The sequence below is a fragment of the Pelobates fuscus genome, chromosome 7 (assembly GCF_036172605.1).
Source record: "Pelobates fuscus isolate aPelFus1 chromosome 7, aPelFus1.pri, whole genome shotgun sequence".
Taxonomy (NCBI): domain Eukaryota; kingdom Metazoa; phylum Chordata; class Amphibia; order Anura; family Pelobatidae; genus Pelobates; species Pelobates fuscus.
The window spans coordinates 103,908,694-103,936,310 of NC_086323.1; the positions used below are offsets into that span (position 1 = coordinate 103,908,694).

Here is a 27,617-nt window from a genome sequence, read left to right on the forward strand (position 1 = left end):
GTTATACATTGTGTTTGCTTGTTAAATATGGATTTTACCATTTGTAATTCCCACGTAGCTTTCATTCAATTGTTAAGTTACCGGTATTCTTTTTTTTTCTATTTTAGTGTGCCACTAAATCATTAATATAATTGTATAACAAAATTTAAATAAGCAATAGATCCATGTAAAAACTTTAAAATATGTGAATGCAATGAGCATTCTAGACCCTTTTAAAAATCAATGACACTTAGAAATCTGAAATAGAATGTAAAGCTTGGCTTTGATTGAAAACATTTTTTTAAAAATGGGTGTTTGATCAGAGGCCTGTCGGGCACCTGGGTCCTTTAATGCCATGTGGCCCTGTTGAGGAGATAGAAATATCTCCCCAAATACAATTAACAGCTCACCAGCCCAGGCCCTTGCCAGATCAGAATAACTTGCCTGTTGCTCCTCCCTCGCATGGCAGTGCTACACTGGCAACTTAGTATTTACATATCACTTCCTCCCAGCGTACACACTATCCAGGACAAGGGATTCAGCAAACAGCACTATACCACTGCACCCAAAGGAACCCTCGTTTGTTAATTATCTGTGTGTACTACTGTGCGTCAGCGTGTGGTAGTGTGTATGTCACCAGCAGGGTTATTCATCAGTGAGTGCATGAGACAGAGAGAGAGAGAGTCATTTCTTACACTGGTGTATGGGCCTACCAATCCCTATGCTTAACTACTGCTAGACCTTTTGATCTCTCCTGCTTCATTTTCTCTAACCTCAGATTACACCCGTACTAACTATATAATCACATTCTCCCTCAATTACCTCTCCATTCCCTTTATATTTTACCAATAGCTGCTTCTCTCTGTTAACTCTTTTAGACATCACCTCCACATTTCCCCTGGTACCCCTTGTCTCAAATCCCCAGTTTATCCTTTAGATTGTAAGCTCACGGGCTATCTAGCTAAGCACTTTGTATAAAAGAGCTTCAATGGCTAGTTATTAGATTACGGGCAGGGCCTTCTCTACCTCTTGTATTTGTCTGTGTATATTGTACGTTGTCCACTAATTGTACAGCGCTGCAAAATCTGTTGGCGCTTTATAAATACCAATAATAATAAATAAATAAACATGTCCCAAGACAGACAAACCACAGAAACCCTTCCTATACCTCCCAAGGAGGGACAGTCCCTAATTTGGGCCCAAGTCCCTCTGTCTATCTTTTCTACCCTAATGTACCACTTCTCTATGAGCTCTATATTATTGGTGTGTCTAAGTTTATAACAGAGTTCCACAGCAATAATACGTGTGTTTAGAAATCAGTCTCTGTGTAAATAAGATGCAATGTTCTAGTTCTAACATAGTTGCATACATTTATATTAGAAAGTTAAATAACATTTATCAGAAAAATCTGCCCCTGGGCACCAGTTACACTCCCATTTCCGATGTTGGGAGGAATCTCCTCCTAGGTTTTCTATGCTCACAAACTCCAGGAGTTTGGTCAGATGTTTACCTGTTTATTTTTAAAGGAAATGCAACAGAATGTCCATCCCCTCCCCCAGACATAAAAACATTAGTTATTCCTCTCATTTTCTCTCTTCATATATTTGTTATATCTTTTTTCTCTGTTGCTCTGTTTCTGTTGTTTCAGGAGCCTTGGGGTTACATATGTTATAATAAATACTAATTATGTGAATTCAGATATCAACAAATAATATCAAAGCATCTAACACTACATTAGCAAATAAAATATATATAATATAAAAAAGAAAAAAAAAGTACCTGCACACTATCACAAATCCCTATGCACATTTAGATAACACGAGGTTTTCAGTATCACCTTAATGGCCATTTAAGTGCAAGCTCACTTACCCTATCAAGGCAAATTGCTACACTAACAATTCACCTTCCTACTTTCAGCCAAAATTCAAAATCTCTGAGACAGATAGGAGCTTCTTATAAACCCTTACACATGTATCAATCCTTAAAGGAAAACTCCAGTGCCAGGAAAACAATCAGTTTTCCTGGCACTGCAGGTTCCCTCTCCCTCCCACCCCCCAATCCCTAGTTGCTGAAGGGGTGAAAACCCCTTCAGTAACTTACCTGCGGCATTGACGATGTCCCTTGTCGCTGCTTCCTCCTCCACGCCGCTCCTCCTTCTGACTCCGTCGGCCGGTGGGCGAGACTGATCCCGCCCACCGGCCGGGGAGACCTAATGCGCCGCGCATTAGCGCTCCCCATAGAAAAACATTGAAAAAGATTTTCAATGCTTTCCTATGGGGAATTGAGCGACGCTGGAGGTCCTCACACAGCGTGAGGACGTCCAGCGACGCTCTAGCAAAGAATCATTGCTATGAGTCAGGAAGTGCCCTCTAGTGGCTGTCTAGTAGACAGCCACTAGAGGTGGAGTTAACCCTGCAATGTTTACACTTGCAGGGTTAAGAGTAGTGGGAGTTGGCACCCAGACCACTCCAATGGGCAGAAGTGGTCTGGGTGCCTGGAGTGTACCTTTAATATGGAGCACATAGTATGGGTGGCAGCACTGGAACATGGCTGTGTAATGGCCAGTACACACAACATTTTGCTCCATGCCTCCAATTAACCCACATGGGCACATGTTGTTTTTTTTTTTTTAGGAGTGTGGAGATGTGACCATAGTGAAAGGCTATTATAGGAAATCTTAGCTGACATGATCACCAACTGATTGCTATTTGTGTATCTATGGTAGTTATTTAGAACAAAAACAACATATTTTATTTATAGGAACAGATGACTAAGTGGATGCCCTTTGATTTAAAGCCCTGTTACAGTCTATAGTCTTGCTATAGAACTCTGCACACATGGGGTAGTCTAAGAAGCTACTGAAAATAGGAAGACCAGATTAGGCAAAAAGTGACAGACTTGAGACAGGAAAGCAAGCTTCCCTTTCACAAAGGGACATTTGGGAAGTATGCTGCTGTACATTTAAATTAAAGGAACATTATAGCATTAGAAATACAAATATGTATTAAAAGGTGTATTAAGAGTTTAAAAAAGTTAAGATTTATTTACCTGTTTCTAGCACCAAGGCTCTCTTGGCTCTGCTTACCTCCCCGACTCCAGTAATGTTACACCAGTGTGCTATCCAATGCTTCTCATACAGGAGCACTGGAGACCTAATGCACATGCGCAGCAAGTACTGGGCCCACAGTCAAACGTTCCCATAGGAAAGTATTAAATCAATGCTTGTCTAGTATTAAATCAATGCTTGTCTATTTTGGCTTCTGTGTCACATAGACACTGTCCGTGTCCTGGAAGTGCCTCTAGTGGCGGTCATACTGACAGCAACTAGAAGTGTACTTAACTCTGCAATACAAACATAAGTTTTTCCAGAACTGCCAGTTTTACATTAGAGGGTTAAAAGGACAGGGATAATGCACCCAGACAACTTCATCTCAATGAAGTGGTCTGGGTGACTATAATGTTCCTTTATATAGCAGGCTTTTTAGTACTATTTCATAGTCACAGAGTGTTCTCTATCAAGGGTCTGTAGAATTTTCTAAGAATAGCTACTGCCATCTCGGAGTTGTTGACTTTGCGGTGTAAGCACCAACAGTAACCAACCGTTCATGCAGGGCTCACAAGACGTTTGCCTTGATGTTGGCGATCTGAGCTTACACTTCATGTCCACAAAGTTGAGAATGCAACTTTCTGAAATAGTACAACTTGAGATTTCTTATTAGAAAGAATGCTTAAATATTGCTACTTGAATAGAAATCAAAGGATTCCACAGTATTTCCTTATGCCTTGATTTAATATTTTTGGAGAAGCATTTCATGTGATTTAATATTTTTGGATAAACTTTAAAAAAAAAAAAAATTTCCAAAATTTAAAAACAATATATAAAAGTCTTTTAATATATCAAAACATATTAAATCATTTTTCAAAATATTCATTTTAAAAGTACCAAAAAATATTAATCAGAAATGTGACCCAGTATATAAAATCCTAGTTAAAGGATCACTATAGTGTCAGGAAAACAAAGCGGTTTTCCTGAAACTATAGTGCCCTGAGGGTGCCCCTCCTGTGGCACTGAAGGGGTTAAAACCCCTTCAGCCATTTACTTTAATCCAGCGCCGGGCTCCCTCGGCGCTGGTGACCTCTCCTCCCACTCCGACATCAGCTCCCCCTGTCCAACGTCACAGGAGCCGAATACGCATACACGGCAAGAGCCGCACGCATTCAAAGTGTCCATAGGAAAGCATTTCTCAATGCTTTCCTATGGACACTCTGCGCGATGGAGGCATAATATGCCTCCAGCGTCGCAGATGTGCCTCTAGTGGCTGTCCTGAAGACAGCCATTAGAGGCTAGCTTAACCCCAAATGTAAACATAGCAGTTTCTATGAAACTGCTATGTTTGCATCTGAAGGGTTAAAACCTGAGGGACCTGGCACCCAGACCACTTCATTGAGCTGAAGTGGTCTGGTGACTATAGTGTCCCTTTAACTGCTGTTCAGATGGAGGTCCACATGAAAAACCTAATTAGTGGAAACCATTTACTTATGTAATCAATAACAGACATAATGTATATTTATAAAGCTGCTGCAAATGAAAACTAATTTATTATGCATCATGTTCTGCCTATATTACTAAAAGTGTGGGTAGGATTGCTAACTCCTGCTAAATCCCCCATGTGCTCCCATACAGTACATACAGTTATGAAACTAACGAATACTACATTTTGTCAAATTAAATTTATATTGTGAAATTAAGGAACATATAGTAATAGGATAAAATTTAGTTTAAAAATAAATCTCAAAATTAGCTGTAGTTAGGCTATTTTCCCTTAATTTTGCGTTAGTGATTTAATTATTATTATTATTATTATTATTGCCATTTATATAACGCCAACAGATTCCGTAGCGCTTAATTTAATTTGCTAAAATATGGTGTTCAGTAAATAACTGACAGTTTGAGGAATTCATATGCTGCAATTAATTTGTATTTCTTTTTTTATCCACAAAGAATCCTAATTGAACAGCCATAATTACTTTCAAGCTTTCTTCATTCAGCATAGAAAATATACATTTACATTTAATATGTGGTTATCAGCATGAAGTGGTCAGTCCAGACCAGCTTGCCTTTTACCTGGAACAGATTTTCTGTGCTGATATTGCAGTGTATCCCCTCGGAGAAGGGCCTGTATCTCTTTCCAAGACTTGTCCATGTGGTTTGAACTAGTCTGTACCATTTGGGGTTATTCGGGGGGGAAAAAAAAAAAATCTAAAATTGCAGGGATTTGTGTTTGGTCTGTGTGATTAACCTCCCAGACTGAGTGTGTAGAAAGGAAAGATCATTGAGCAGGACTTTCCCTCAAGTATTAAGGGCCCTTATATTAAAACATTTATCACACAACCAAGAAGAAACCCATGGGCGCCCTCTAAGCTGTTAATTCTCACACCATCACCCATGGAACTAGGAAGTACATGTGCCAGTATGCAGGCAATTTGGTATATTCAGTGTTTGCTAAATGTCCAAATGTATACTACTTGTATGTTATTTGGAACATGAACATGCCATTTCTTTTTAGCAGACATCAAATTGCTCAGAACTGAATTTCACCAAATTGTATTAATAAATAACTGAATTGGGGGCGGAGCCTAGCACCCAGACTGAGAGGTTGTGCTGCATCTCAGCTCCTGCTTAATCCTGCACCTTTCGGGGTTAATCCCCCCAAAATCTGGCACAATCCCTCACTGGAGAGCATCGATCATGACGGGGACACCCGGGGGAATCACCCGATACCAAAACCAAGCATGCAACCCCCCGGGGACCCGACCATATAACCCGAGGCCTGCCGGAGATCGAGCAACGGGGAGACTGCCGCTCCCTGCGCTGACTAACCTGGACGTGGATACCTCGGGGCACTCACCTCCTACCCCCCCCCCCCCCCCCATGGACCGATGGCGGTCATCTCGGTCCACATTAAGCAACTGGAGAGGCAGTAACAAGCAGCAAAGCCAAGACAACCGAGCACGTGGCACACCTAAAATGGCGGCGGTACGCACGCTGTGCAAGACATCGGAGTGCCATACAGGGGTGCTGGATTGCTCGGCCAGACTACATGCTATATTTGAAGCCTTTTGGGCGAAATTGGAGATCCGGGCAAAGCAGATTAAACACAAACAAAGCCTGAACAACGAGACACTCAGGCAACACAGCCGCAAACGAACTGCTCCACACCCACACAGGGCCTCAAGATGGCGCCGCAGGAGGAAATGTCCCCCGCACAAAAGCCACCACAGGAGAGGTCACCTAGCCCCAAACCGCAACCACGGAGTGCTGCGAACCCTCCGCACACCCGGTACCCGACCGCACTCTTCTTCCGAGCGAGGAGCTCACCTGGAGGTAGCTCTCCATCACCACCCATACACCCAGGGAGATAGCCGGGACCCAGTGGAACCCTGGGCCCACGACCCTGTTGATGGGGTCAATGGACATGTGGTAGGGGCCCCCGCTAAGGCCTCGGGCCGAAGACACATGGAAACACCCGGGAGTGATAGGAGAAGAACCGCAACGAGGAGGATCAAGCAACCGGTTGGTCGGAATGGGCAGGCAAGAAAAGCAGGACAGCCTCCTAGCCGAGTGCAGGTTAGAGGGGGCTTCTCCCCACTGCCTGATGGACTGGCTCTCGATTCTTGCACCGCCATCCCACCCTGTGGCGTTGGCTGATTTCTCAAGCGGACGACTGCAATGCCCATTACCCGGGACTCCTACTAATCATTGCAAGTGTTATAACCGGTACCAAAACTATTGCTAGCTTTGCAACTGTCACATCAGGCCTAAGCCTCATCGCATAAGACTTAATCAAAGCATTAATCACTGTGTGTTTCCTTAGTTACTCACTTAAGTATAACCTAAGCTAATTGACAGGTTACTCCACAAGGAAGAACTAGCTAAGCTTTGTTTATTTAGTTGCTTATAATTTTGACTTAATCAGTTACACAGTCTTCTATGCCTAGGCCCATAACCCAGTGGCATAACGTTCTCAATGCATGCAAGACTCAATGTTTAAATAACCTGTTTACTCCCAGGCACATCTGCCTAGTACACTTCAGCTTGAAGTCATTAGCCTGTATAGTTGGCTTAGCTCGACATAACTACATATGGAAAATATGCAGAACCATCATATACCTCCCATTGAGCAAAGTGTTTTCTTTATCTTATGTTTAAATTACTGTTTATCTATGTGTTACCGGAAGCTCAACTAATACTTGAACACCTCTGCCGGCACTGCTATAAGTTCACAGGTTAACTCTTGGTGGTTATAATTAGTTTAACCGTATTAGTTGTCTTTCCTACACCCCAAACAGGCATGGCGGACTATCACAGCATGTGGCTTTAATGGTTAGAACAATTATCACTTTTACCAACTGAAGCGACTGCTTTAAGCGGTGTATCTGATAGCTAGTTAAACCAGCATAGCCAGTAACACTAGCCTAATGTACTGTATACTAATGGGACCTTGTGACATCTACCTAGCTTGACATAACTACCTGTTGAAAATGTGCAGAACCATCATATGCATCTCATTGTGCAATGTGTTTTCTCTTGCATTCAAATTATTGTTTCACTATATGTTACCGGATGCTTGACTACTCTACCTTATGTTTAACTTAAAAAAGGTGCGCTGTTATTTAAAATGCCATACTATGTCCAACATTGTTTCTGATAATTAAGCTTGTGAGAGCTGTTGTGGCTAGACAAGCATGCACTGTTTACCCATGCACAACAAAAATAAAGATTTACAAAAAAAAAATAAAAAAATAACTGAATTGGAAATTTAAATCAAATGGAGGATTTTCGTTTGTTTATGAAATTTATAGGAAATATAACTGCCATTTTTAAATCAAGAAGGACTTTATTTACCCTTCTTGTTTCACAATTAGAAATCTATTCAAACTGCGTTTTTGCCCACTTATTTTTTATTTTTTTTTAACTGCAGAAACATATGTGAAAAGTTAAAGGGGCCTCCAACCATCATGACTATTTCTGCTTTTTAGAAGTGATCATAGTGGTAGAAATCTGTATGTGCAGAGTTTATGCTTGAAATGCTGCACATACTGAGATAGTTACTGTTTTGTGCTGGGGACTAGTTGCATCTGTGGCATGTGACTTGGGCATGCCTGTCTAATATCAGTTCTGTGCATAAAATGGCTGTTGTCAGTGCGCAATGCACGCTTGCTACAGATGTTATGATACCCTTGTACGCAGTGCCTGCCATTGGAAGTGTAAATGTGCCCTCCCTTTATTTTAGCCCCCCCCCCTGCAATATTTAATGGTCTTTAAAATAAATATTCCCCTTCCTGCATTGTCTTCCCCTGTGCCAAACTCCCCTCTCCAAGTGAGTTTGCCACGAGCTCCTGGAGGAGCCTGCTTTCCAGCATCCTGCCCACAGACTATGGGCCCTGCAGGGAAACCTGTAAAAGAACTTGACCGACCGTTAGCACTGATTTCATGGAACTGTTTTGGGCATAGGACCATGTGCACAGTCGGTCAAAATTATGACTTCCAGGAAATTTCTGAACCCCTGAACTGATCTGGGTGATGTTCGCATATGTTGGTCACCCAGATCAGGGCTATCAGGGGATGTAACATTTGTGGGGTTTTATGTATTTTTAGGGTACTTTTGGGGTGTTTTGAAAAAGTATATTTTTTCTGTGCTTGGAGATAATTGGATTAGAATTAGTACAGTTACTGATCCAATTATCTCCCAAACACAGGGGAGGATTGTTTGCCTTGTGTGGGAGTGCTTTACATTGTAAATGTGTTATTGGTTTGGAAGTTTGTGTCCCTGTCCCCAACAAGGTCCATGTGGGCGTACCCCTTGCTTGGGGACTTGCATAAAAAGCCAAGCGTGGCACCATTAAAATCTATTCCATCTTGCACTCCAAACCTGTGTGTCATCCTGTTATTGGAAGGAAAGAAGATTTACTCCTGTGTCTGCTGTTCCAGCTTGCAGGGGGTTCAATGGGGAAAGAAATAAGAAAAATCCTGCAGTGGCAGGCATTATAGAAGCAGATAATTTATAACCTTGAATCGTAGCTATAAAGCCAACATGACTGGCTGCTTTATTATTCAAATCACTGTGCTCTTCTGTTGTGACTTTAGGTTTACCTTAAATGCTTGCGTTACAGCATTTGAAATAGGTTAATATAATGTTTGGAGCATATTTTTTTTAATGGTTGTAACCCAGGGTAGATCTCTGAATATACAAAATTAGAGGTCATTTGGTAAATGATAAATGTTCCATATTGTCATTCAGACCTCTGTACTGCTATTTTTTTCCTTCTGTTACACATCTCTGTACTGTATTATTACACACAAGGTTATTCTCTATACCACGGAATGTTGGGAATTAACCAGGGAATTTACAAATTATAGGATCAAACAGCTGCACTGGAAAAAAAAATCCAACTCAGCAATTTTTTAATACTGCTATTTTGCCTAGAATCTGCAATTAATCCCCTGTTTACTTCATGGTTTAGTGAATAACTCTCTCTTTGAAATTCACCAAATGGTGTTCAAATTGCCAGTCTTTTAATTGGCAAACAGGATGGGTTTTTTTTGTTTTGTTTTTTTACTTAGCATTGAATAAAAAATTGAATTGTGACATCTAGGTTAAAATAGAGTTGTCCAAACTAGGCCCCAATTGTATATTTTTGGATAAACTTTTAAAATAATTGTATATTTTGAAAAATATTGAAAAAAATTTTTTATATATGACATTCTGATATTTTAAGATTTTGGGGGGTGGGGGGGGGGGGGGAACATTTTTAAACGTGTATCCAAAAATATTAAATTATTTGAAAAGCTGATCCAAAATTAAATTGAGGCCCTTGCTTGACTATTATTTTATTTTATAAACTCTTTGTGCTTTTTTGAATACCTCACATGTTTTTTTCATGCAACAGCAAATAAACTACTTAGTCTATTCACTAAACAGTAAATTGTAGTGAACTGAAAATAGATTTGTAAAATGTAGGCCAAAATAGCTCATTTTGTAAAACAAAATCTTCAACCTGGCTATGGTTACTGCTTGGCTATTTCACAATTTACAATGTTGTAATTAAACCCTTCTGGCAGAATCAGGTCTGCTTTAACCCCTTAAGGACCAAACTTCTGGAATAAAAGGGAATCATGACATGTCACACATGTCATGTGTCCTTAAGGGGTTAAAATAAATTTTTGGGACCCTTTTTTGGGGGGGGGGGGGAGAAAACATGTGTAGGCAGTAAGATTTTCTTTTTTATTATTTATATTTATATATATATATATATATTTTTTTTTAAATGTCATTCCCTTCTTCCTCTTACATGTGACTAGGGACACTAGATTCCCTGATGGTCCAGTGGCACAGTGCAGGCTGTCATGTGCTTTATAACGAAGAGGGGGCCTAGGCTCCATCTCACACCTCCGGCAGCCAGCCCTCTCTTTTTGGGAGCCCATAAAACGTGCCATACAGAGTGTTGCCATGGGAACCACGGCAACTCTCAGACAGCCAGTACTCATGAGAGGACACTGCTTGAGATGGAACTTGGAGTCTCTTGGGCTAACCTTAAAGATGCATTAGTATAACACATCTCTATAAGTAGATGCTGATTGCTGCGCAGTAGAACCCCAAAGCTCGCTATGGAGAAGCATTGGATTGGCGGAGATCAATATTACTGAAGATCACAGCGAGAGACAGGCAAGGGATGAAATATTAATTTATATTTTTATTTTAGCCTTAAAAGGGGACTCTATATATAATTCTGCAGGAAAACGCTAACATTAGAAATACATGTTTCCATTTTGAATGTTAAGAGTTTCCCTTTAACTCACTATGCTAACTATGGTGTGAACCTTGGTCCATATATGCTATTTAATATGGGTTATAATCTGAAATTAGTCTGGATCAATTCAGAGCCATTTTGGAAAAACAACCCCAGTAATCTACCACTACCTCAATATCCAATCAATAATTGTATCCTAACTGGAAATGCTGCAAATGGTCACTAAACTTTGATTAGTTAGAATATTGAAATCAATTTTAAAATTTAGACTAAAATTTGAAGGAAATAAACTTTTTGGGGGGCCAAAATTGTTAAATGAATGACGATTCAGTGTAGTAAATGGCAATGCATGTGAGTTAGATAATTTCACGTTTTAACTCCCCAACATACATACAGGGTCATTATCTACTAAACTCATAATTATAGGTAACAAATAAAAATGATCAGGGTTATAGTCACAGTCTGGCTATTTTAGTCTCAATTGTGCCATTTGGGTTTAAATTCAATACAATTCCAGGTTTAGTAAACAAACCTCTCAGGGCTATCCGGGCTTGTTAGGATCTTACAGTTACCTCTGAGGTAATTGCAGTGATTTATGTGGGGAATGCCCACATCAGTGCTGGTGGGCATTTCAGCGCTCTTTTCATTATGTTGTAAGGCATGCCAGACTTTCTTATATAAACTTATTACCACTATTTATAAAGCGCCAACATACTCCGTAGCCCTGTCCAGTGTGTGTTGGGGATGTTCTGTAGCGGTTCCATTTAGATCATGAGGTAGCTACATTTGGAACGTTAGCTTTCCACAGCCACAACGCTCCATAAACAAGGTTTCGGTTTGTCTCCATGAGAAATAAAATGGCATCTATCGTACGTCCTTTCCTACACTCATAGCCCAGACGCCATGACACAGCGTGGCTCACCTGGCTCCCTGCTAATATTCTCAGACCATCATCCGCCACAGGAATGCGAAGGACATGCTGGATCCTGGCCCCTAGATGACAGAAAGGACTGCATTTAATAAGCTGAACATTCACATGATTCAGTGTAATGCATTCCCCAGCCCCAATATATGATTGCTATCACAGTGAAGACTATTCCTTGGTGAATGAATGCCCTGTATGACCTTGCCTACACTGACCCTACTCCATGTTTAGGTATGTGTTCTCTGGGTGACCTGCCCCAGGCTATCGATTGGGATATCTCCCCCTCCCCAATGCATTGACTGTTTACCACCCCCATCCTTGTGTACAGCTCTCCTATCAATCTCTGGTTTTAAGATATAGCTGGCAATGGTTTTTTAAATTTTTTTTTATTATTATTATTTCAGACACCCGCATACATTTCTCGTTCTCATTTGTCTGATCTCCAATTTCTTTCCCCCTTTCGCTACCATGTGTAATGAGAGCTATGCCCCCCTCCCCAGGCAGAGAGGGGGAGGGAGAGGAAGAGACACTGTGTAGAGAGCTGGGATGGGAGTCAGAGAGGGAGGAAGGAGTGGCACAGCAGTGATAAATTACCCTTGGTGTCAGAAGGAGGAGCTTAACCCAGAGAGAGAGAGAGAGAGAGAGAGAGGGAGCAAAGAAAGAAAGATAGGAAGGAAGAAAGGAAGGAGACGCACACAAGGACAAAGAATCATCGGTGATCACAAGCTAGATCTCCCTTAAAGCACACTGTAGGCGATCAGTGCGCTTGCTGTGCTCACCAGGGTCTGTTAACCCATACCCCCTTCTGCTGGTTTATGGAGAAAACTAAAATGGTTTCGCAGGTAAGACTGTTGTATATTTTCTGTGTCCATATCGCTCCACTCAGTCTTTCCCTCTTCCTTGGTCTGCAGGTTCCCCACCCCCTCTTCCTCCCTCCCCACCTCTCATGATCCTTTGTATTTTTTTTTCTGCCTTTGTTTCTGCCTGTAATTAGTACCATGTGGGGGATTTCTACCCATTCTCCTACATTTCAGGTCTAACAACCCATAAGGGTAGAATAATATTCTAGTGTACCCATTATCACATATCTCCCATCATGCTCTGGTGCTATAGGTTTATATTTAATGTAGTTTTTTCAATCTTCGGTTTAATGGTGGCAATGCGGCTACCGAGAAAACAAAAACAAGGGGTTTATTCACTTAACTCTGAATTGGAGTGAATTGAAGTCTGAAATGCAAGATCTTAGCCTAGAAAATGCAGTTTTGATAACCTTCCCCAACTCTGGCTGTAGTGACTGCTTGGCTATTTTAGCATATATTTTGCAGTTTGGATTCCAATTCAGCTGTCTTGTGAAGAATGCTGTAAATCTGTTGAATCTATCAACCAACAGTTAATGGCATTGAATCCCAATGGAGAATACTATACTTTTGTTTAAATAACCAATATGCTTATTTCACGTGCATGAACTGTTAAATGAATTTATTCTCCATTTTAGTAGAGCTGTTTCATTGAAATACAGTATAGATAAATATACATATTGATACATTTTGGTTTGTAATGCAAAGTTCATTTATGTATCATAAAAGATGCTACAAAGTAAGCCATGTTTTGGACATTGTCTGGTCATCTTTTGCATGGTAATCTGATATTTGTGATGTTAAAGCATTGTAAATATTGAAGCAAATCATTCATGTATAGTGTGTTATAAGGGGGTATTTCCTTGATCCTGCAGGGAGTCCTTTAAAGCTTTCAATATGTATTTGCGTTTTGAAGGTGCATATTACAAACACATTATACAGAGCATGAAAGTGGGGTTAGTAATTTGAAGGTGAACGTAATCAGGAGGGAGGTGGATGAATGAGCAGCTCACATCCATTCAGCAGGATGGCTAGAAATATGTTACCCTGATGAAATTGGGTGGGAGGGATCCTGGGGGATTCCTACACCTAGTGTTGCAAAGCTGAATGTTTTGTTGCAAGCATAATCCTGTTCAAGAAAGAGGTGGGATATTTGTTTTGCACCCACTGTCTCACTGAGGTTGCTTACACATTTGATATGCCAGTGATTGTCTGTGGTATGGTCATGCAATGCTAATACAGTGGTTTAACCTTTTTGTCATGAAATAAATTTAGCAAAACTCCTTAATTCAGGTATTTCTGTTGTTAAAGGGGGTCTCCATTGTACAAGTAAATGCATTGCCACTGCAATAAACAAAATTGCATTTGTCCTGATGAATACAATATGCCTGTACTTACTAATAGGGGAGACCAATTTGTGTGCTAATACATGCAACGGAAAGAAGTGTTGTGTAAATACACGTTGGTGTCTATTTTTCTATAGGTAGGCTTATATTTTCCTCTGACTTATGTATTATGTAACAAAACAACCTAATTTATTAAACAAAGCAGTTTCAAATAACAAATACTGTAATGAATTGTGCTAAAATATTTAATTGTGTGGCCCAACAACATGTATCTATTTAAAAGCTTTTCCATACTCCGTTTATTAATACACGTGAATATACCTCTAGCATACCCATATATTTTATTACTAACTTGACTGGTTGATGGTTTAATGGTTTAAAAGCTTCAGAATTCTGTATGTACATAGATTCAGTGTTCCAATTCCCCCAGCATCACCTTTTAAGGATGTCTGCATGCTGGAGATTTTAACAGTTAATCTTCTCTTAAAGCCGCCATACTGGAGAGAGGTGATTTGCATATGAAATGGGGAGAGACTTTTTTTTTTTAAATTGTATTTATTTATTTACATGTGGGACCAAAAAGTGAGATTTGTGTGCATCTGTCAGGGTTTAGGGAATAAGGAATCGTGCTCCAAGCATGCATTCACATATGGTTTCTGTTTCAGGCTGTGGAGTACAAAATGCTGTTTGTTCATGTGGGTGCAAAGATATATACAGTGATGTATTTATTTTTTGTGAGCTCAGAAGCAGAGACCCTAACAAAACTGTAACGCATGTAAATCAGTACATGTATCAACTTTTATGTTAAACACTTTTTAGAAAACAGATCAGTGTTTGCAAATGCAAAAATATTTCCATTGTGTTTAAGGCATGTTTGCCAAATCTTGGTACATTTTAATGGTTAATATTGAAATCTAGTCCTGCTTTTATTACTGTAAAACACGTTAATTGTGCTAGTTTAACACTGGCTATCTAAGCAAGAATAAACTTGCAAGTATGTGCTCATATTCAAAATCAGTCAAAAATAGAGAGGTTAGTGAATTATAAAGCCTTTTCAGGAGAAGGCAAAAAAACGATATACGGCAGAGTTGGGTAAAGGTAAAATAGTCTTCTCTGTAAAAAATATTAGATTGTTTTACAAATTTGACACACAGCATGGTAAAAGCATGAAGGTAATGTAAAAAATATCACAAGTCACAAGTCACAATTCTCTTTTGGGGTTTCCACCAACTTCACTCCCAATTACATGTTGGTGATTTGGAGGACAGTATTGGGACACTTCAGTCACCTTCTATTCCAATCCACTCTGGATGTGTCACCAGGAATCCCCTGGCACTGTGTGCTGGTAACTTGTTAAACTGTGTTATGAACAGTTTGATGCTTACATTGCTGTGTCAGGCACCTGCAGAATTTTCTGTCTCAGCTGGTGTGATAAAGTAGTCTGATAAAGTTAATAAATCTACATTATCCGTACCAATTCATACCAGGTTTAAACAGTATTCCTTGGCTGAAATCGGTCAGTGAATACTGTTGGTATGATAAAATGGAAGGGAGTATGACTTTCCAATTTACCAGGCCAGTTCAGACTAGGTCTGCAGGTGGCCGCACAGCAAGGTAGGTGTTAAAATGATCGTAAATGTTTTGACAGTTTACTGTACGCCTAGCACCATAACGTCTACATTGCTTATAGTGCCTAGAAATTCCATTTAAATCTGCCATTCTCTGAAATTCACAAAACTGCCAATTTTAACAATTTAAATAGTTTCAAATTGAAACTTGTCCTAATCATCCCAAATTGTCCTCAAAGAGGTCTGAATAGCTCAGGAATCACTAAGGAACTAATTCCCATACAAATTATGGGAGTAATTGCCATATTATAAATGACTGCTAATAATTATAAACTGGAGTCCTCTTGGGCCCTTTATAAATTATAAGAATTGAGGAATATGGCCCCTCCTATTCACTGACATTTTTATGTCCAGAGATGCTCGGACTTCACTTCTGACATAATTACAAGAACCCAAAATAGTGCACATTCCCCATGAGAGAATAAGAACATTCTAGACCCCCCAGGTACCCCTAACTATATATGGATATGGGGGTACTTCCATAATCTTCTAAAGATGTGTGTGTGTGTATGTATATATATATATATATATGTGTATGTATGTATGTATGTATGTGTATATATATATATACATGTTCATAGAGGAGGACCATTGAGCAAATTCTCCACTTCTATAGAAGGGGTTCTATAGACCGCCAAAACTAATTGTATTTAGGACTAGGTGATGGCTTCCAGCTGTCCACCCACTATCTTCATCCATCATTGAGCAGGTCTCCACGTGGGTACAAGGGATCCTGTGGACCCCTACATTGACTCTCATCCAACAACAATTGGGAAATATTGCAGATTATTCTCTGCAATTTCATGAAATTGTGTGATTCCATATTCAGCCTGGTTTTATTACACAGTGTGTTACTAAATTTTAAGGCAGCAGAGTGATTTCCTGTATTCTGTTCTTATCATGGTGGTAACATACTCAGAGATTCCAATGAAATAATTCAATATGCCTCACCTCTCAATGGGAAACGTTAATATTCTAAAATCCAAGAAAAAGATTGTTTTCCAAAATGGAAGCATTGGTCAAGATGGGGTTGATGGGCAGGAAGCTTTATGTAGGAAGTTTCCTTCCAGAGTAAATGCAGGAAGTCCTCTTATGTTTTACAGCAGCGGAGTTAATACATTATAACTGCTGACATCTATACATCCCCTCACTTGAAAGCAGAGCGCATAGTTTAATAGCTAATTTTATTTTGAGCTTTTACTGCTACTTTAAATGATGCTAAAAAAAGAAATCACGGTACTGGTTGCTTTCTGTATTGCAATAAATTATGTATCTTAGGATTCCAAGGGACCAAGTGAAAGCTGATGATGTTTGAAGAACTCACTCTTCTGTAGATAAATTGTTGTAGGTTGAATAGAATAATCAGACCTAAATACATCCACTTTTACTCTTGCCCCTTCCATCACACCTTACTGTCCAGTGGCCAACACCACTTATTGATTGGCCAGAGAAATATTGGTACTTTGATCAATACATGCTCAATACTTCTCTCTAAACCAGACAGCTCTGTAACATCCCATCCAGACACTGTTAGTTATTCACTGAAGGGAGAATTCCCTTACATTGGCTTCCTGTATGCTATAGGAGTCAATTCAAGGTACTAACTCACACCTATAAAGCACTGAACAACTCTAGCCCCTCTTATATCTCCTCACAGATCCATAGGTATGTCCCTCTCGGTCTCTCCGATCTGCCCGTGACCACCTCCTGTCCGTTGTCCGCACTCGTACGGCCAACTCGCGCTTGCAGGACTTCTCGCGGGCGGCTCCCTTCCTATGGAATAGCCTACCTACCGCCATCAGACTCTCCCCTAGTCTTGCATCTTTTAAGAAGTGCCTTAAAACTCATCTCTTTAGGAAAGCTTATGGCCTCCAAGACTAACCCTTACCTCACATACCTGTCTCTCTTGCCCTCTCCTAAAGGGCAGCCCACCTTATTTGATTGTAAATTCCTGTCCTATTGTGTTTTACACCCTACCTCCTATAGAATGTAAGCTTGTTTGAGCAGGGTCCTCTTCAACCTACTGTTCCTGTAAGTTTATTTGTAATTGTCCTATTTATAGTTAAATCCCCTCTCATATATTGTAAAGCGCTACGGAATCTGTTGGCGCTATATAAATGGCAATAATAAATAAAATAAATAAATAAAAATTCAAATTGAATTAAGGTGATGATAGGTGAGGTGAACTATGAAAATACTCTTCTGAGCCAATAATGCTTTCAGTTTGGCTACTTTGACCTTGAAATTTACTTTTAATTCACACTTTAGTGAATAACCTTATGGCTATTTTAGTGCACAAAACATCATTCCTGTTATATCCCTGCCTTTATATTGGCCCCTGTACAGTCACATTAAAGGGACACTATAGTCACCCAGACCACTTCAGCTCAATGAAGATGTCTGGGTGCCAGGTCCCTCAGGTTTTAACCCTTCAGATGTAAACAGAGCAGTTTCAGAAAAACTGCTATGTTTACATAGCAGGGTTAATCCAACCTCTAGTGGCGGTCTTCCTGATCGCCGCTAGAGGCGCATCTTCTCCTATGGACTGTTTGAATGTGCGTGCGGCACTTGCTGCGCATGCGCATTCCGCTCCACTCAGGAGATGATGTCGACGGGGGAGGAGAGGTCACCAGCGCCGAGGGAGCCCGGCGCTGGATTAAGGTAAGCACCAAGGGAGGGGAACCCTGAGGGTGGGGGCACCCTTAGGGCACTATAGTGTCAGGAAACCACTTTGTTTTCCTGACACTATAGTGATCCTTTAAGTTGTAGTACTTTTTCCTTTTTTTCCCACCATTTATTTATTTTGATTTATATCTGTTTTAGTGTAATAAATATACAACCATATCAAGCAGAGGATGTTATTTACATTCTTTCAGAAATGTTGTCCCAAACAAAAACACAAAAATAACATGCAGTTTTAGTGCATGCTTTCTACCTTTTATCTTGCGTTGTTTAAAAGTTAAAATTTAAAGAGAATCTGACTCACATAGTTAGAGCTCCTGAGAGATGCTCGTTATCCAAACTTAATTCACTACAAAAACAGTGTTCTACCATTGCTAAAATCTTGCTGGATATTATGGGAAGGAGTTCCTAAATTGTCAAAAGCCCCGGCTGAGGTCTTAGTGATCTATAATCAGTCACTTCGTAGTAAACATCTAGTGCAGTCTGCAAATACGCAAATCAAGAACTCAGACCTTTCATTTTATAATGATCTATCTCAATTTACCATAATATGGAGACAGTCTCTGCGACCTATCACACAGCTGCTGAGATACAATGAAATCCTGTATCGATGGGGTCCAGGTCGTAAACTGATCGTTTTATATAAGGGGAAGCGAGTTTAGCTCTCTCACTAATTGGACACAGAGAAGTTGGTTGCGACTCTGGGTCTTTCCCTGCAAGTTGTAGTGGTTATGGTGCCGTAAGGCAACTGGTGCTGTCCCTTGCTTCTTGGGCCAACCGTTTTTGAGTGGTTTGAGCAGACGACTTGCGTGTCTTTTTGCAAATGCCAATTTTCCACTTCTGCATTAGCAAAATCAATTTTGCCTATATTTTAGCAGCATTCATTAGCTGAGTGTGTCGCCTGACGTGCTCAGCCAATAAATCGTCTTAAAACACTGATGAAATGGATATTGCTAATCCAGAAGTGGCGCCTCCATAATAGCGAAATACAAGTAGGAGATAAGACCCTGTATGTTTCACTGGTTTTCACCCAGATTTTGGTTTATTTGCTCAAAAGGTTTAACCAAGAATTAGTGAATGGTGCCGGCAGCCTAATGGGCCCCCAACTACTACACTTGCATGTAGTGTTTGATACTTAGACAGGCTCTTTAAAAATACTCACATATACACTGTCACACACTCTATCACACTGTAATCAAGCATGGACAGTAGCCTAGATCCCACATTTGCTTATGTCTAATAAGGGCTTATACCTGGTAGTCTAAGGGGCCTGAGAATTGATTGCTTCCTTTTTTTTTTTTTTTTTAATAGTTCTTTTGCAGACCAATGTTGTCAACTTGGACTGTTCCTGGTAGCTTTGGTGTGGCATTTGGACTGAGTAGGTGGGCAATTTGGCTGTCACGACAAGTTCACCTCACACAATGTACAGTTGGACTATTTATAGATAGACAGCACAGTACTGCATTGCTCCATATTCTATGGCACCATAGGCTTTTGAACCGGTTACACAGACCTACACGGTTTCACCACCAGTGTCTCTCTCTTATTTTTTCTGAAAAGAAAAAAATTGGACTAAAAGACTGACTTTTTTTTTTTTGGATGGAGGCATGTTGGTTGCATTGAATACTATGGCCTGCTTCTCCCTTTTTCCTCCTACAGCTTGAAATACATATTTTATTTATCATTTAAGCAGGGTGGAAGCTTTGGGATTATGGCCTGAATAATTTAAGATGGCAGGCGTTTTTTGGTGCGCATATGTGCAGTTATAGGAATGCATGTCATACATGCAAAAACATTAAACTGATTTCCCCCTCTCTATAAATCTCTGGGTTTAAATTTGTTTTCCGAAAGACTGCAATCCTGCTGTTATTAGCTGGCGCACCCTGGGGTGAGAATATTGCATATGTTGCCCATATGCAGTTCTTCTCCTGGGTCCTTTCATGGATTGCTAAAAGAGATTTCCCTACCTGGTGCATCTATCTGCAGATTATATACATGTTTATTTTTACTCATTTCACTTTTTGCTCCAGTAATGCAAGTGAATATGATATTAAATTGCACAACAAATGGTTCTGTGAGTATATATGTTCAAGGGCTAATTTTCTACTTAATGTGTATATATAACAAAGTGGTTCAATGCCCTTTACAGTGCCTTATCACTATATGGAAACTGAGTTGCTAAATTGTAGGCCAAAATAGGTGCTGTGGAATACTTGGCCAACTCTCCAAATCGCAGCCTGCCTGGCCTCAATTTAGTTCACCACAATTGACTGTTCAGTGAATACCTCTGAATGTGTAAGTTGAGAGGAACGTTCCTTTTTGGAAATAGAACACCATTCTATAAACTTTGATAATGCATGTTATCTCCCACAGGTCATCTCATCTACAAAGAAAGAGTTCTTGAGAGGTAAAGGATCGATAAGACTAATGGGTATCTGCACTACATGCAGATGTGGAATGGGTAATAGGGAGCTCTGGTAAGCTGGAAACTTGTTAACCTGTTAACTACAGAGTTCTTAAATTATAGTAGCTTGAGATCTTGGATGAAAAGCAAGCCTTCAAACTTACCACACAATACATATTCTATGTATACATTGCTGTTAGGCATATCTAAACACAGTTTAATCTAATTTTTTTTTTTAATGTTTGTGTGTGTGTTTATAGAGAGAAAGAGATTGGGCATTATTACCGTGGATCTATGTAGCAAAAATTAATCCATTATACTTTCACTTGTGAAATAAGAGGATTATGTAAGTGACGAACAAAAGGAGCTTAGACACACTAACAGGACTTTGTGCTGCCAATGAAATAGACATTTGCTCACAGCACTTTTTTTTTTTTATTACTATATAAACATATACATTTTTGCACACATCTGTATGTAAATGGCATTGATGTTGAATGGAGAAGAGACTTTAGGTTTAGATACACCCACAGTTGCTTGTCAAGTAAAGTGGATTCCTGCATAAGTAAACTGTAATGTTTGTACAGATCAAGGGGATACTTCAGACTGTATAGACCCCCTTATTATACCTTACTGCATAAAAAAAAAACTGAAAAGTACCCTGATTTCATTTAGCCTTTGCTTGTCCTGCTATCACTTAGAAAAGGAGAGCGGTACATTTACCATCAACACCTACATTACAATTGATTTTATATGAGATTCACGCAGCAGCACACACTTGTGAAATTAAACCAGTTTTCATTCACAGCAAGTAGCACATTAAAAAAAATGTGAATGGGAAAAAACACTTTTTTTTTTCTCATTAAATTGTGGATTTTTTATTTATTTTTTATCTTCTTTGAATATGTTGCCCATGTGTCACTGTATGATTTTTCATAGTGTGTATGGTTTATGTCAAATATACAGCTCTTCCATTGGCAAAGCAGAAGGTTTCGGAAAATGTATTGATGCACTTAATGTGTTTTGATGCACACCTCCTTTCTTTGGAATATTAGCGAGTGGAATGTTGTGTATTCATTATATAATAACTTTATTTATTAACTTCATGCACCGCTTTTATCTATAACTTGTACTTGTCAAATACTTTTAAAAAGGCTATTTAACAAGTGCAGTTGGAAAAACGAAAAACCAATTTTCAAAGTTTGTGTTTGGATTTCCTTAGGCTTTAATTCTGTGCTAGCAATACAAACAGTTCAGATGGCTGCACAAGTTGTCCTGCAGGATAGGGATCCTTTAGCCATATACATGCACTTTTGGTCAGACAATGTTTCAAAACCGTTTCTAGGGTCTTCACTGCTTCAGTCTCTGCCCAATCCACATATGCTCCATTGGGGAACTAAATCTGTCTTTCACGTTGGCATGTTGTGTCCATACCCTAGAAAGGAAAATAAAGTTCTAAATGTAGGATATGTAACTTTTTTGTCAGTGCCCATTACATCATGGAGTACAGGTTTCATGTGTTACTAGTTTATTAATTTCCCTAGGAATGTGTTTAGTTTTTTTCTTATCATTCCTGTTGTTTGGGGGAACTTTACACTTGTTCTCAAACTGCAGGCCAAATCTGTCGTTTCATGATAAGATGGCATATCCGTTCCTGTGACAAAGATGATAATTTGTAAATAATGACTTCCTAGGGGTTTATTCATTAAACAGTAAATTGTAATTGAAAATTCGAAATTGGTGAAACATGTAGAAAAATGTAGGGCAAATGTGCTGAGCTGAAATTAAGCCTTCCAACTGGGCTATAGTCACAAGCTGACTATTTTAACCATAATTGTTTAGATTTTAGTTCACTTCAATTCGTTGTTTAGTAAATCACTTTTTAGTGTTTAGATAATGGAGCATTTAAAGCAGACCGTATAAAGTGTACACTCTGATGTTGTTTTATAACCCTAACAGCGTTTTGTTTTTTTCCTGGTGGAAAACAAATCTGAGTTGCTGTACACTATCTATCCTTTTCATCCTGTGCTCTGCCTGATTTATCCAGCAGGCCTGCTTTCAATCTCCCACCGGAAAGGGAGGGTGTAATTGGAGAGAAATTTAGAGTGGGGAGAGTTTGTGGGGATGGGTGGAGAAAATTAGCTGCTGTCACTTTAAGGACGTGTTGGCTTGGAGAAGTATCCCTTTCTGTAAGGGTCACACGCCCTGTTGTTCAGTGACCCTCCTCTTGTCTCCAATGCAGAGGGGGAACACTGCAGGCACACGTCTGGATCTTATTAGAAGTCTGATGCGGCTATATCATGTCTGCCTGAAGTCTAGTAACCCCTTGTTTGCCGTTAGAGGAAGAAAAGCCAAACCTTGTAAAAATAAATAAAAATACACCGCTTTTTAAATAAACAGCTCTAATTTATAACCATTTTTGGTGGTGAATGAATGTTGCGATTTGTACTGTGTTGTGTGAGGTAGACCAAAGCCTAGACCCTTAGAACGTTGCCATAAATATTTCGAACGTTGCCAGATCCAGTTAGAACATTGCTGGATCCAGCATGCCTGCATCTAAGCTAGTAACCCCCCCCCCCCTCCCGCATATTTTTTGCCTGGAGGTACAGACCTATTGCTTTTAGCACGGGTGGGATTTGGGGAAATGGTTTTGTTTTTAGACGGGGGATGGGGATGCTGCTCGAATTGCAGCATTAGCTGTGTTTGCGCAGAAGGATTGGAGGAGGATGGGGGGAGACCGGGAACACAGTGCTGCATCACACAGACTCGTGGCAAGAACAGGGATGTGGGGGAGGGGTCTGTAGTATGAGAGCAGACTGGAATGCAGAGGTGCTGCTGGCATAGGCAAGCAGGAAACCGAAGCACTTTGAAATGCAACAACGAACTCCTCAGCCCGTTTCTCGAACTTTCGTGCCTATGGGTTTTGGTTTGGGTGTTTTTTGTGTACTATAAGGAGCTGTACGAGGGGCCATTTCTAAACCAAGTAGTGAACCGACACATGTGACTGCTTCTGAGTTTCAGTAATTGATAAATACATGAAGCAATGCATAAAAACAACGATTGCTCCTTTATTTCCACAACATTAAAATATTTTAAAAGGCTTATTTATAATATACCCTATGTAGCATATAGAGCTAATTGAATAAGGACTTTCAAGAATCATCACTTTTGACATTTTAGCATGTCCAAATGGTTAACTAAAAGTTGCAAATTGGCACTGTAAAAACTAAAAGCTTTTTTTGTTTAATGTGCATTCTTTGGGGGATAACCTAGGCAAACCATGTTACAGTACATTAGTTAACCACTGTGACATACGTGTGGCATTAGCTCCATTAGAGTTCCGTATGAGTGACCCAATGGCATGGGAAATAGCTGCCAAGAATACGATGGTGTAAGGAAGTGTTCTACTATGTGAAATCTATTGAATGTGTATCATTCTAAGACATAGTGGAAAGCTAGACAAATCCCAGTATATCCTTCCTAATGTTTTCATTTGTAAATATTGTGAACATAAAGTCCATTCTCAATGTGTGAATACATATAGTTAAAGTTTAACCATTAGACAACCAATTTCTCCTTGGTTTCCAACATTGCAGGTCCTTTTCAGTAAATTTATGGAAAAAGAACAGAAACTTAAAGGGTTACTCCAAGCCGACTGTAATGGTTCTAATGCCAGGAGTCGCCTGGTACTCTGGTAAAAGAGAGAACAATTCTGCAACGGTTTGCCCACGTACCTGGGTCCCGCCGCAATCCTTGCTCCTATAACTCACTTCAAGCTTCTGCAGATTTGCAGAACCTGGAAGTCGATCCAGTCACTATCTATTGTCCGGGTGCATCAGCTGACTGTTCTCAGCCAATAAATTGCCATAGTCAGCCCATATCTATTGTTCCGGGCTGGCTGAGGCCCCATGATTTTGCTGGAGGTGAAGTTACACCGCCGGAAGCTAAAGGGGTAAAACTCTATACACACTCCAGACATTATGACCACTTCAATTCACTGTAATGCTCATGATGCTTGGAGTAACTATTTAAAAATCCTTCCTGATCTCACCATGTTCCAAATATCGAAGGTATTCACCCTAGGTAATTCCATATTTGTTTAATAGTTACTCACTAATTGTAATTGTCCCTAATTAACTCAAGGGAAAACCGAACAGTGCTCAAGCATATATTTATACTCTAATACACTTAGAGTATGCAATCCTCTCCAATACCATCATAATAATGTTATCATTCCAAACAACTATGCACAAATAGTAAAAGCAGGGGGAAATATTTGCAGTATCACACAATAATGATTTTACAAATATCACATTTCAGTCTTTAAATTCTGTATGTCCATCTTAAAATGGAATATACTCTCCAAATATATAGTCTCCTTTATCACTACGGATTGCAAATGAATCTTTATATTATGACTTTTTTATAGCAAATATTACGTATGGTGGCTAGTAGGATCTTAACCAGAAACCAGTCCTTTGGGCTGCGTATTTAAAATGAGCATTTGTTCTGTGCCGCTGGGGTTTTGATATTGCGGAGGCTAATTGTTCATTAAAACCCACCTTACTCGGCTTTCCCTCTATATTTTCTCTGATGGCATTTTAATGAACTCTTATTATTCTTTAGAAACTGCATGTAGTTAATGTCTCTATGTGAAGAACTTGTATCACAGCTGACCAGAGAGACTTGGGCTAGATTAAAGTTTAGCCAGATGCCAAGCCTTTGTTGCGTTTTAAAAAATTTTTTTTTGGTATGCACTCAGGTTTCCGCCCCACCTGCTTACCCCAAATAACGCACATCAGTGTAGCAAGCCCTTATGTTGCAAAAAAATTTGACGCAACTCTTTTTTTAGATAAAGCAGGTGCATCTTCTGAACAACAAATGTCATGGGGCAGAGGGTACCAGCTGTGTTTGCACTACAGCATATGTTTTGCAGTGTGAATAGCTTCATAGCTGTTTGTCTTGATTTTCATTGCAGTGTTGAAATATGCGTGGTACAATACAATCATTTTTCTTTTGTGTTGCCGATGCAATTGAGGTAATTTGTGGTACCCTGTTAACCAGTAGAGTAGATAAAAAGTAATATTTTTCTTTTTTTGTTCTGTTACAAATTAAGTGTGCCCCGTCTAGGCCCCTGTGCTTTGTCGAAGACCTGCGTCTATCCTCTGTTCGTACTCCCACCTCTGATGCTCGTATCCAAGACTTCTCTAGGACTGCACCATTCCTGTGGAACTTCCCTCCCTTTTCCGTTAGACGCTCACCCAGTCTCCACTCCTTCAAAAAAATCAGTAAAAACTCACTTTTTCACAAAAGCATATCAATTAAACTGTTAATGGCTCTACAAATAGCACATTAAGTATTCATTTAAATACTATTTTACCAATTTACTTCCCTTACCTTTTGTGTCACTTCACCCCACACCCTCTAGTACAGGCTTCCCCAAACTCCGGCCCTCCAGATATTGCTGAACTACAACTCCCATGATTCTCAGCCTATCTAGTTCATTCATAGAATAATGGGAGTTGTAGTTCAGCAACATCTGGAGGGCCGGAGTTTGGGGAAGCCTGCTAGCATGTAAGCTCATTGAGCAGGGCCCTCAACCCCTTTGTTTCTGTGTGTCAAACCTGTCTGGTTACAATTACAGAAAATGTTTGTTCATCCATTGTAAAGCACTATGGAATTGGTTGGCGCTATGTAAATATAATAATAATAAACTACTATATTAAGGGGAGACACATATTTTAGTATTTTCCCACCTATCACAATCTCTGTAACTTGTATAACTATAATTCTAGTAGACATGGTCTTTTGCTAGTTAGTTGTGCTGGAAAAAAGCAGGGAGAACATTCCTTCTTGATTCTACATTGATTGTCTGATTTTTACTTGGATTGACCAGCTTTAAAGGGTTACTCCAAGCACCATGAGCACTTTAAGGGAAACTACAGTTTCAGAAAAAGAACAGGAGGTGGGGGAACAAGTAAGAGGGCAAACAGTTGTAAAATGTTTTTGCCAATTACTGGGAAATTGGACCATGGTACTTCTGGCATTATAACCACTAACCCCGTTGATACCCTGCATATTAACGATTTTATAGTCCTAAATATAATGAATTGCCAGGAAACTTATATATATATATATATATATATATATATATACATATATATATATATATATATATACACACACACACACACACTTCCCTTAATTGCCGGGTGCCAAATAGCCAGGGCTCTGGTATCCAAAGAACTATCCAGCACTCACGGAGTTAAAAAGTCCAATCTTTATTTTAAATTATTAAAATCACTATCAACGTTTCAGTCCTTTGTCCAGGACTTACATCAGGATCAATACATGATGAAAGTCCTATGTCCAGGACTTTCATCAGGATCAATACATGTATTGATCCTGATGAAAGTCCTGGACATAGGACTGAAACGTTGATTGTGATTTTATTAATTTAAAAAAGAGATTGGACTCTTTAACTCTGTGAGTGCTGCTACCTCTTTGGATATGAAGATTTAAAATTTTTTTTTTTTTTGGATGGCTTCTATATCGGATAATACACCCTCTGCATGCAGTTCCACTGTATTTGCACTTTAAAAATTCCTTCTTTTTGACACACCTTTCTTCAAGTCTCAACTGATACACACATGTCCATCACAAGACCATCTTAAAATAGATATTCATTTATCTAATTAATTTATATTGTTTTAAAGGAAACTAGCCGCTTGCGGTGCCCTTTTAACATATTTACATTGTGAGTTGTTAAAGGAATACGCTAATTTAAGCAAAAAATGCTAAAAGACTTGCCTAAATCCCAATGTTGGAACAGACTATTCACTGCTTCCTGATGCTCCTCCGAAGTTTTCAATACTGATGTCCAGTCAGATGCATCAAATAGAGCAGAATTGAGACAATCTGCATAATCCCCCAGTCCAATGCTTTTCTCTGTGAAGCATTTAATCCAATCTGTTTAATATAGAA

General features: G+C 39.5%; 1 protein-coding gene across 12 annotated transcripts in view; it reads left to right on the top strand.

The window, feature by feature from the left end:
* Positions 1-27,617, top strand: part of RBFOX2 (RNA binding fox-1 homolog 2) — a 118,610-nt gene that overhangs the window by 24,694 nt on the left and 66,299 nt on the right. Inside the window, exon 1 of one of the 12 annotated variants that reach the window (XM_063426330.1) lies at positions 12,313-12,558. The exons of the other annotated variants lie outside the window; for them this stretch is intronic. Coding sequence (XP_063282400.1) covers positions 12,532-12,558 — 27 coding nt within the window. The 5' untranslated portion in view covers positions 12,313-12,531. Of the gene's footprint in view, positions 1-12,312; positions 12,559-27,617 lie in introns of those variants that run through there. 12 annotated transcript variants of the gene reach the window in all.